General features: G+C 41.1%; 1 protein-coding gene across 2 annotated transcripts in view; it reads right to left on the bottom strand.

Moving 5' to 3' along the window:
- Positions 1–2,796: 2,796 nt before the first annotated feature.
- Positions 2,797–12,287, bottom strand: part of LOC123963712 (dapper homolog 1-like) — a 49,225-nt gene continuing 39,734 nt past the window's right edge. The window contains exons 2-3 of one of the 2 annotated variants that reach the window (XM_046040729.1): positions 6,432–6,558; positions 2,797–5,699 (exon numbers count right to left, since the gene is read on the bottom strand). In XM_046040729.1, the coding sequence (XP_045896685.1) occupies positions 4,057–5,699; positions 6,432–6,558 (1,770 nt within the window). In that variant the 3' untranslated portion in view covers positions 2,797–4,056. The remainder of the gene's footprint in view (positions 5,700–6,431; positions 6,559–12,287) is intronic. The other variant, XM_046040730.1, reaches the window with a different exon arrangement.

Genomic DNA, 12,287 nt, shown 5'->3' with positions numbered 1-12,287 from the left:
GAACTACATGCTAATATCTCCACAGTCGGCAGAAAATACACACACCCCCTACACACATAAAGAAACCCTGAGTGCGGGGGTGTGGTACTGAAATGAGAAATCTTGAGAGAAAGTTTAGATTTAGATTTTTTCTTCACAAGACAGACCATGTCTGACATCTGACTATATGATTCAATAATACCGTACTGTGGCTGGCTTCCAGCCTGAAAAGTGCCCATGTTTTACTTCAATGCTGAGCAGCTGTTAGGTGTGATATACATTACCTGTTGGTTGACATTCCCAGGAACTGGCTGACACTGAGTCACACTCAGTTTCTCTTTTTTTATAACTTTGTATTTATTTTTGTATACTTTGTCTACTCTGATGTTTCTGTCGTCCCCTTGGAACGGCTGTTTTTATATCAGTCCTAGATTTAACATCAGACTCAACTGCTGTGGGCTATACAAAGCAAGGCAACTGGAAAACTGCTACACAAACCCAAGTGAGTATTTCATATATTGGTAAATGATCTTCACTTTGAGGATACATACAGTGTGGGCCTCAAATGTACTCTGTTGTAGTGAATAAAAACTTAAGAGCAAAATACCAAGTAACCAGGACTGGCCAGAAAACCTCCAGGCTCTGTCAACTCAACCACTACATGTCTTTCTCAAAGGAAGAAGACAGTGACAGCGAGGTAGGCTACTGTATATTCACTGACCCAAGTTTTCTAGAGCATATTCAAGTTTATTGTTTGATCTCTTTACCTAAATATAATGAAATTACAAATATATTTTGTTTTGTACCTGTGGTTTCTCTTCTTTGTTATACTAAAATACCTTAGCAGACTTGCTGAGACATGCACTCATCAAGTGAATTAAGTTTCATGATCATTGTGTTCTGGTGCTGAACAGATGGATGTTGACTAGCTTGTAACTATAGTAATTGTGACTGCGCAATTATAAACAAATCATGAAAGGGTGTATGAGCCGCAAACACCAAGTAGATGGCTTTGGATAAAAGCGCTATATTCTGTAAATGTAGCCATTTACCATTGCATATATAAATGAAACAGATAGTTGGAGCAGAGAGAAATAAAATACAAAATGATGGAGAGGGAAGTGGGCTGCACCTTAAATTGCCTTTCTGCTGCTTTATCTACCGAGACAGCAGACCCCAAAGTTGGCTCCAGATGTTTGAATGTGAAGGAACTGGGTAGAAGTAAGGGGAAAATCAAAGGATGGAGGAGAAAAAATGGGTCAATCACTCTGTATCCCCCAAAGTGCTAAAAATAAAAGCCTCTCTGTCTCCTCTCTCACCATCACCCTCTCTGTCTGGCTAATGAAAACCAGATGTATGCACACGAGGCCTTCATTCAACCTCCTCCTCTTTTCCCCCTCCCTCCCTCCCTCCCTCTCTCACAATCTCTCTGTTTCTCTTTCTCTGGGTGTGTTTTCTCCTCAGGCTCAGTGCCTCTCTGTTCTCCCCTTCGTCTCCCCCTCCTCCTACTTGCTTGCCTCTCCCCCTTGCTCTCTGGCAAAGCAGGAAATACTACAGGTTTTTTGCCCTGAAGCGAGCATGTTTCTTCTAACCACTAACAGATGGAGAGAAGGGATGGATATGACACTGAAAATATAGGGGCTGGGAAATGTCTGTAATACTGAGACAGATAAATTATGTGAGATGATAAAGAGCTTCAAATGTTGCAGAAGTGAGAAGATTTGTTCTTTCTCATCAAAACCTCTGAGGAACTGAAGAAGTTGGAACTGAATTCTTACATCAGCCCAGCCTGTAGAAATCCCCTTTTGCTCTCCTTCTCTGTGGTGTGCACACACACACATACATACACACACATCCTCTCTTCACCCATTCAGTAGACGTCTTTTTAGGTGAGGACATTTCTACATGAGAGTGGGCTCGAGTGTAATGGAAGCGTGGTCTCTGTGTGTGTATGTGTTGAATAAGTAAGGTATGTGTGTGTATGTGTGTGTGTGTTTATACTGTATATACAGCAGGGGCCCTCAACTAGTTTTATTTAAGGGACAGAATTTCTCACACACCATGAGGGCCGAACTTAAAAAAAAAGAAGGATCTATCAACAGAAATGCAATTTAAGATCCATAATTATGTTTTCTGTGGTGTGTAAAGACCTTACATAATAAACTGTTGTGTTTTTATTACCTTAGAATGAGCCATTTATATCTACATGGGTCCCCTCTTCCATGGATGTCACCATGTTGCATCGCCATGTTTCTACAGTAGCTGAAAATGGAAAAACAGTGCTACAGAGCGTGTTTCGTCAAGCAATAGTTACAATCACATTAGCAGTTGTACTATAAATGGTAAAGTAACACTAGTAGTATCAGTAGTAGTCTTATCAGTATTAATAGTAGCAAAAATACCATAGTAGTAGTTGTAGAAGTAATAGAAGTAAAAGTAGTAATAGTTGTAGTAATAGCAAGAATGGCATTACCAAATGTATAAAAATAGTACTAGTACTAGTAATGGCTCAATCCACTTTTGGTGATAGTTAAGAGAAGAACCGGCATCACTACTCTTAAACAAGCCAATGTTCCCCTCGAGCTTTAACTTTCCGCTTTAATCTGTCCTCTCTCTATTAACTCCCCCACTCTCTTTCTTCCAGACTTTTTAATCACTCAACACTTCCATCACTAACACGAGGACTGATGACTGGTCATTGGCCATTTGGTAACACATAGCATGATGCATTGAACAAAAACCTACATTGGCGAAACTGCTGGTTGATGTAGTAGTGTTTTCCTAGATTTTTTTTTATAAAAAAGGAGATCGTTTTGGTATTTTTAAAACCAACACTTTAATTTCATAGACTGCATTTTATCAAACAATTCATGTAAAAAAAATTCATACAAAAAAGCTAATAGTGAGTTGGCTAGTGCACTTTAAATGATAATACTGTCAAATACTCAAAGTGAAATTGTAACATTAATACATTCTTTGGGCAGGCAAATTTGTATAAGTCTGCAAGTACCCTGCTATTAACATTAAAACAGTAGAAACTGTAATTTGCTACTTAATATTTTAAACAATGTCCTTCAAGAGAACTTTGTTGCTCTGTGAGCGAGAAATTTGATCCCAACAAAACCTTTTAGAAAGACTGTTTAAATATTGCTACTGCAGTATCTCACTGGTTTGTGTCTGCTGCGACAGTAATATCTTAGATAAAGATTTACTTCTTTTCAGCTAAAAGTCAGTTCTTTCTCTTATGAGATTTACTATTTCAACCACAAATTCCAGATACAATGTCTTACAATACTTGCACTGTACTAAAAAGCCACTCTTTCACAACTTATAGTTGTGCATAGCTTTTTGGTACTGAATTTGCTTGAAACAGGAGAGCAACCACTATGGCTCCAGGAAAGCCTGCAGACAAACGGTCCTTCTTTTAAATAGAGGCTGACAACCTGGCAACCAAAACATAGTTTTTACAGGTATCTGTATATAGCCAAGTGTTGGGAATAATAATAATCAATAATAATCAAATTGCACAAATGCACAGCTACTTATGAACAGGTGGCAATCATCAGGTTGAAACAAATGATTTGTGCAGTTAAGACAGTTTGGTGAATCTGACTTTAAACTACACTTATGTCTAGTTAGAAGACACAAAAAAGTAAGACAGGTTTAGAATAAGAATTCAAAATTGTTCTTGCATTAGGCTTAATGGGTATATTGAGGATTATTGTGTGTTTGGCCGGAAATTAAAATCATGAAATACACTTCACTGTGACTTCAAAGACAATGTAAGATGATATCAGTGGGCTATCTAGGGGCCAATGTGGCCAAATTAGAGTACCCTTTGATGCATGACTCATCCATTTAAGGCTTTTAGGAAAATCAAACCCATTTTTTAAACAAAAAAACAATTCCTTCTTCGCTTGTTAACGCTGATCTAAAACCATCCAATCAAAACAGTAGGCCAAGATCATAGTACTTTCATACACACATTGATTTTTTTATATTCACTGTAGTTTTGTGGTCCATCCTTCTACATAGTCCAAAGCTCTGCTTCTGATGTTCTTTTAGTTTAGTTACAATTTATACGGTGGTCATTACTTTCAGTGAACCTGTGCGGAAGCGCAGGATCTTCTTCTTAAGGGCATGCGAGGCCTTAATCTTGACAAAAGCCTTGGGCTGCAGAGGTGCTCCAGGTGGGGCAGGAGGTGATGGGAGGGAAAGTTGAGGGGGCAGTTGTTGGGGCCAAACCAGGCCACCACTCTCATCTGAGTCACTGGACAAAGAGCTGGAATCTGGAGATTCAGCCTCACTCATGCTGGACTCAGACTCGCCCTGACCTGGGTGAGTGTAGTCCTCACCAGGCTGACACAGTGGCACTTGGTCCCTCTCTAGCTGGTACTCAAAGTGTTGATAATGGTGGGAGTGGTGGTGATGTGGGTTTACATATGATGCATGCACAGGGCGAGATTTGCGTGTACGCCTTCCATAATGGTCCCTTTGGTTTAAAGCTGAGGAGCCTTGCATGGGTGCTTGAGTGGGTGGCTGGTCAGCCTCATCTTGACTGAGCTCCAGAGTTGACTGCCAGCGCCGATAGCTACCACCTCCTTGCTGTTGTTTCTTGCTCTTGGAATGATTACTGCGACTTCCCCTTCCACCGCTTCCACTTCCTCCACCATCTCTCTCTACGGTATTGTACTTGCGCTCTGGAACCCTTTGTAGGCTGTTCTCTGACTGAGACCTACAGGCCTTCTTCCCCAGCTTCCTATTGGCCCCACTTCTATCTTCATTCGAGCGACACTTCTTTGGGCCCCCTCGGGATCTGGAGGGTTGGATCTGAGAAACTGGGGTCTGCTGCTCTTGATGATGATGGACTCTTTCTGGAGAATATGTGCTTCGGTTGGGTTTGGGCAACTCAGAGGCCTTATGGGGGTTGGAGTGGTGATGAGCGTAAGCTCTGGTGGAGGCTTGGCAGGGCTGGGCTGGAATATACTCTGCTTTTACCAGCTGCTCATCAAGTGAAGGAAGTTGGTGAGGCTTTGGCAGAGCTAGGTTGGAAAGGTAGTTGTGAAAATGTTGGGGTGAATCAAGCTCACTATTGCAGGAGTCTGGGTGCTCTTTCAGCACACTGCAAGATGCATAGTCCAGGAAGGTTGAGCGGGAAGTGTTAATCAGGGACACCTGCTTGGGTCTGTGATAAAGCCCTGGTTGGTGCTGGACACTTTCCTGGAGATGTAGGTGGTACGGGGGTGGTGCATCTTCAGTAAACCCTGCGACTAGGTAATGCCCCTGATCAAGGTTATGGCAAGCCTGTGGAGCACTTCCCTCTGAATACTGGGATGGAGTAGAGATCTCTTGAACAATCACTTGCTTTGGTGAATATTGTCCCTCCTTGTGGCATAAACTGCTCTGCCTCACTACATTGATAGCTCGAGCATCATATGCCAGGCTGGTGCGGGGCTTTGAGGAACGTGTGGGTAGGACTCGGCGTTGGATCAATCCAAATATATAAGTCTCTACCTTTTGTGTTTGTTGGTAATCTTCCTGACTGGAGTCAACATCCCTCTTCTTCCCCAAAGGGTCAGTAACCTGTCTCGTTGGGTCTAAAAGCCACATTTCTCTTGTATCTGTTTTTCCTGTGCATGCAGTGGCTGAGAGGGAACAAGTCGCCTCAGGGAGGTCATTTAAATCAGGAGAGATATTTTGCTTGGCTACAAGGACTTCTCCTGACAAACAGAGCAAAGACAAAGAAAGTGATCAGAATCATTCTATTAACAGTGATTCTGTAATCAGTGTTAACACGTCAGTAAAATGATTTTCCTTTTGATGTAAAAAAAACAGTGTCTGAGCCTACAAATCCTGACCATTGTAAATAGAAGGCAAAGACTGTGCATTAAAGTTATATTTCATTGTATATTGTACAGTATGGTGTGCAAGACACATCTTTAGCTTAATGAGAAAGGTGTTTCTGCTGACAAATACACTCCTATTAACAATATTGTGGAGCTTTTTCTTTCACCGGGGCTCCGTCTAGCACTTAATTGTGACAACGTCATTCTAAAGTGAAATCGAGTCACATGAATTCCAATCTGACTGTCCAGACTGAATTTACATTTAAAAAATATGACGTGTCTCATTCAGACCACATATGAAAGTGGCCAAGATGTGAAATGGTAGAGATGAGGTTCCATATGTTTTGGGCTGTTCACACTGTTGTAAACAGATCAGATCTGAGTCACATGTTAGCTCCCTGTGACCCTAATGGACTGATGGATTAATTTTTTAAGGCACTGGAAGATATGTGTATGTATTTGTACACAGACTAAGCTATTCAAAATTTAGCTAAATAGCAATTACAAAGCACTGAAACCATGTCATAAAATAAGCTTACATGCACAAGGTGTCCACCTTAAAAAATGCTGTGGATTTTTCTGGGAGAAGCATGATGATGATTTTACCTGAACTGAGTCGGTTGTCCTCCAGATCAGTAGGAGAAAGTTCTGATTTGTCCTCAGTGTTCACTTTCAGCTCTGCCACTTGCTGTTCTAAAGATGTATTTATACCCCAGGGCATACACCAACTGTTCTGAAATACACAGAGAGACAGAGCAAGAGCCAAAAGATTGTTCTTAGATTGCAATATTCTGTCAAAAGCATGATAAAAACACCCCACTGAATATGAAAGCAATAAATGTGATAGTGATTAGGCAATCATGTTAGCACTTTCAGATTTAACAAACTTCTATTTTTTATATTCTTAACACAAACGTTAATAATAAACTCATTCCAGTGATACTATACATTAACTTCCAGCAAAGGGCAATAGAATGCGGAAGGAGTTGCTTTTACTTTTTGTCCTTATCCGTTCATCTGGATAAAGTTACCACCCCAAAGTTACCCCAAATTGCAATAAGAGAATTATGTGAATACACTTCAAATACACATTCATTTGGAGTGGACATCAACTCCCTGTTCATTTCACACAACGAGAGCTAGAGAAACAGAGAGCAACAACATTCACAGACAGCTATGACCACAAGCACTTATTATAAAAACACTAGAATAATAACACACTATTCTCCCATCACACACACACATACACACACACACACACACACACACACACACAAACACACATTGTGTCTGACCCATCCATGTAATCTTAATTAAGGAACAAAATCTGATATGAAGGTTGAAGCTGTCTAAACAACAGATCACAAAGACATAGAAGTGAAAAGGAGAATCCCTGTAGTAATCCTACACCAGATGAAAAAGATCACAAAGAGAGATACTCGGTAGGGAAACACACTGTGGTACTAATATTTTCTCTTTACTCTTTAAACTCTGTTATGCAAAGTAGGGCTATGAGAAGGTTTCTCTCAATTTTTTTGTGTACAGATGACACACATACATGACAACAGCTGTATGTCAAGACACGAGTCGGGAACCACCTGCAATTAGTTGTGATCTGTTACTTGTTGTTTTTTAAAATTATTTCTCACTTTTCATGGATTTTGGTACATTTGGCAAGGTGACTTTATTCCATAGTGCTCCCAACTTAAAGGAAAAGTTTGCCATAATTTTAGTCAAAACACAGAATATTAGATGGTGCTGTTTGTTTTAGCCCATCTTTGTCTATGTCTTCTGAGCTTAAACAACTGCTCTTTGGGTGCCATTAGGTGTGTTCAAAATTCACAGAGAGAGCTGAGGGCAAGTAGCCAAGGGCAAGGTTTGCCTTTGACAAAACCTTCAGATTCAGCATACTTTCAAAACCAATTTATCAAAAATGTATCCCTTTATCACTGTATGAAGTCAAATTATTTTAATTCATACAGCCCAATGTCACAAATCACAATTTGCTTCAAGGAGCTTTACAATTTGTACGGCATACAACACCCTCTTTTCTTAGACCCTCAATTTAAAACCCTTAAACAGAAGTAGATCATATCTATAAATGTGAAGAGAGGTCTTGAAATGGTGTCTTTTTTCCCTACATAATCACGTCTGCCTATCGCTGTTGCTATGGGAAGGTTTCAGTAAATAGTGGGTGGCTGAGAAGCCGTCCCAAACTTTAGATCCAATCTAATTTGCCAAACAAGTTGAAAGACAAAAAGATATAATCAAAATATACATACTGAAAGTCATACTTGTATTCATGGTATATCACTGACACTGGGGCTCTTTCCTAACATGTTTGAGCTTGCGCTTGCAATGCTGACTTGATGACCTGACTTGCGAGCTAAAGGTCCAGTGTGTAATATTTCTGAGGATCTATTGACAGAAATGCAATATAAGATCCATAACTATGTTTTCAGTGGTGTATAAAGACCTTACATAATGAACCGTTATGTTTTTATTACCTTAGAATGAATCATTTCTAGCTACAAAAGCCCAGGTCCCCCCTTCCATGGACGTCGGCACGTTGCGTCGTCATGTTACTACAGTAGCTGAAAACGGACACACAGCGTGTTTCGTCACTACGTTCTTCTTGTTCTGCTTCTAGTAGAATTCAGGCAGTGTAGATACTCATCACTACGTTGAATACGTCCATTAGAAGAAGTAGTAGTAGTAACAATATACTGCAGGGGTTGGCAAATACGTTTTGCATCAGAGCAATGTTTTCAACCATTACATGTTGGGTAACAATATTATTCTGTTCAGATAGCGCAGTTGGTTAAGTGCAGGTCTCATTTTCTGGGGTTGGTGAGCCTGAACTCACCACCCCCCTTGGGATAACTTTTTTTCCCTCTCTTCAACAATTGATTCTGCAGTGACTGTTTCTCACATTACAACATGTGCTGCAGTGTGTTTTGGTGTTTGATCCGCATCCATCAACCTATGGACGCTTTATCATTTCTCTGTATCTCCAGGCAGAGAACATTTAGGGGAGACAGACTCTTTTAATGTCATTCAGAATTTTTCAAAGTAAAAGCTCAGTTCAACTTCAATTACACCATTACAAGCTTTTATTTTGTAGACAAAACCACTAAAGAGGAAGTGATTATGTGTGTAAGATCTATTTCAGCATCGCTATCAAAGTATTTATTTACACTTTTTGCCGCTATCAAAGCACCCTAATCTGGCAGCGTGCATGTTATTGCTGGTGGGCAGTTTTGGCGAGGGTCCATAATCACAGAGAGAATTATTGTGTTTCCCTTGTCAACGTTTGTATAAACTTTATCTAATGTGTGGTTTATAATGGACTGTGGTGCGGAAACAGTGACAGTGTTTCACACTCTTGGCTTACATTTTCCATGTTATCTGTCAGTGGCCAAGTCACAATAACATATGGTTTTAATAAATAATTAAGTAAATATAATTTCTTTATAAAAATACCTAAAGAAACCTAATTTCTTGACCGCCCACTCTCTGCTGTCTCAGAAGAGACGCCTTTTGTGCTCTGTCACGCACCATAGATGTCCTCTACGCTCTTTGAAAGGGTAGGGGGGAATAGTAGACTGGAAAGATGGTTGCAATTCCCAACCTCACCACTAGATGGCAATAAATCTTACACACTGAACCTTTAAATCTTTTGTAAAATTTAGACAGGTCTGTTGAGACATTAATAAAAAGGTATATGAAACATTAGATTAAATAATGTTTTGACCAGAGGTGGAAAGAGTACAAAAAAATTCTACTTATGTAAAAGTATGATTACTTTGATGAACTTTTACACAATTAAAATTACCTGTATAAAAATCTACTCAAGTAAAAGTAAAAAGTAGCTCATTTAAAATTTACTCAGGGTAAAAGTTACTTTACTAGTTACTTTTTTAACCTCCTAAAATAACTTATTTATACTGATTTAATATCTTATTTATACGTATACTTATTTGGTTAAGTCTTTTGCGATTTGATAAGGGAACAAAGCCATTTGGTGCTTTCAATTTAGTTTGTTTGACAGATACTTTGTCAAATCAAAAAGAAAAACGATGACGATTTTGTGTTAGAATGAGAAGTTTGAGAATGTTTTCGCTTCATTAAGGAACTGTGGCGGAACAGATTAGACTCTGGCGGGCCGTACTGGATTGCAAAACGGGAAACACTGGACTGTATATTAAGTCCTATCCCTATTTACATTCAAACAGGTGGTAATAGAATTATGCTGACGTAATTGCTGACGTAATCTGCACTCTGCGCATGCGTTGGCGTCTGTAGCTCTTAAACCGGACTCTTATCCAGTTTTAATCCACTCTTTTTCGTTACATTTTTTATATCCTTTTTATTTAACTTGAGTTTTTAACTTAAGTTTTACTTGGGTTAAGAATTTTAGTCATCCGACATGGATTTTAAGCTAGATGACTGTAAAAACGCGATCAACGCTACTGACCACAACAAAGCTCCGGTGACTATGCTAGCCAAGATAACTCTGCCCCATGAGGACTGCACACTCCTTAAGAAAGCGAACAAGAAGATTGCTGACCTTATGGAAGACATCCGACGACTTTCAGAGGAACTCAAAGAGAAAGATTCCCTGCTGACTGGCTTTATGGATGTTTCTCTTAGCGCAACCGCTAACATCCAGGACATCGTGTTATGGGACCCCTCTCGCCTCCCCAGGCTTTCCTCCTGCTCGACTCCAAAGCATCAGTCAACCTGGGCTGAAGTGGTGGTCCGTGGCTGTAAGAGAGGCTCGGATGGGGCTGCCTCTCCTCCGCAAATCGGCCTCTCCAGCCACTATGCAGCCCTGTCTGATGACAGTCCGGTCCAACCAGCGGATGCACCTGCAGCTTCGTGTCTCCCTGATACGGATCTCTTTCGGCGGACAGTGCCTGCCGACACTGCTGCATCTCCTCCACCGGCTACATCTCCTGCACTGGGCCGCCGGTCTGCCGCTGGGCCTGATCGGCGGCCATCATCCCGGTCAAAAACCTCCGCTTCCAAACGTAGGATCCTGAAGGAGGCTGTGCTCAGACGCTCCGGAGGCCGTCTCTACCCTGCACCGTCGGGTAGCCCTTCTCTCAGGTGTGTTACTGCTACTCCAACACAACACTCGGCAGCTCACACACTCCATCCACAGTCCGCACGCAGTGTTGAAGCAGATACTGCTCAGTCCTGCTCTGGAACTCCACAACCAGCATCTCCTCGTCCTCTTTTCTCCCCAACCACACTAATAATTGGTGACTCCATAACCAGAAACATCCGTTTCTTCGCTACCACGCTACCACTCACTGCTTCCCCGGTGCCACCACGGCTGACATTTTAAAAAAACTCCAGGACCTAATGTCGTCGCTCCCGTCCTCCATCACAAGAGTGATAGTCCATGTCGGAACAAATGACACAGCTCTTCAGCAGTCTGAGCTAACAAAATCAGATTTTAACTGTCTTTTTAACTTTTTAAAGCAGTGTGGAAAGTCCATTTTTATCTCTGGTCCCATTCCCACAGTTGGTCGCGGTGCTGGCCGCTTCAGTAGACTCCTTGGCCTCCACGACTGGCTCCAGTCCGCCTGCAGGGCTCACCGTGTGTGTAATGTGGATAATTTTAATATTTTCTGGCAAAGAATGTCTCTTTTTAAGAAAGACGGACTTCACCCAAACAAACGGGGCTCAGAAATGTTAGCTGCTCATATACAGCATGTGGTGCTGTCCACACATGACTTACGTGAATGACTAATCATTTATGCAGCACACCTGGACACACCGCCCATAACCGTGGTCATACACTGGACTTGGTTTTTACCCTGGGTGTCAGCATTTCCTCTGTGGAATTAGTGGACATGACCATATCTGACCACAGATGTATTGTTTTTAGTTGCGATTCGCCTGTTACTCATGCCGCCTCACCAAGCTCTGTGTGTTCTCACATCTTTAATGAACAAAGTGTTTCTTTCAGAGCTAAAGCCAACACCTGTCTGATTCCAACACCAACAATCTGGTCGATCACTTCAATCATATCTGCTTGTCGTCACTAAATATTACTGCTCCTCTAAAGGTTAGCCCTACGTCTAAAGCTAGTAAGCAACCCTGGATAAATGACAGCATTCGCAGCGTAAAAAGGGAATGCAGGAAAGCAGAGCGCAGATGGAAAAAATCCAGTCTCCAAGTCCATTACCTCAGTCTGAAGGATTTATTAATTAACTACAATAACATGGTTAAGGATGCGAGAACACACTATTTTTCTGAACTCATTACTACACATAAACACAATCCCAGGTTTCTGTTAAAGACTCTGGATCAGCTGGTAAACCCAACCCCTCCTTGTGACTCAGCTGGAAGAAATGATGACTGTGAATTGTTTTTATCTTATTTTATCAATAAGGTGGTGTCAATCAGAGCCTCTATTACCCCCGCGGCCTCTTACTCAGAGGTTCCTCA

Source organism: Micropterus dolomieu, linkage group LG23, assembly GCF_021292245.1.
Source record: "Micropterus dolomieu isolate WLL.071019.BEF.003 ecotype Adirondacks linkage group LG23, ASM2129224v1, whole genome shotgun sequence".
Classification (NCBI taxonomy): domain Eukaryota; kingdom Metazoa; phylum Chordata; class Actinopteri; order Centrarchiformes; family Centrarchidae; genus Micropterus; species Micropterus dolomieu.
Note: the sequence above shows the minus strand (reverse complement) of the source record. Positions and strands in the feature narration are given on the sequence as shown.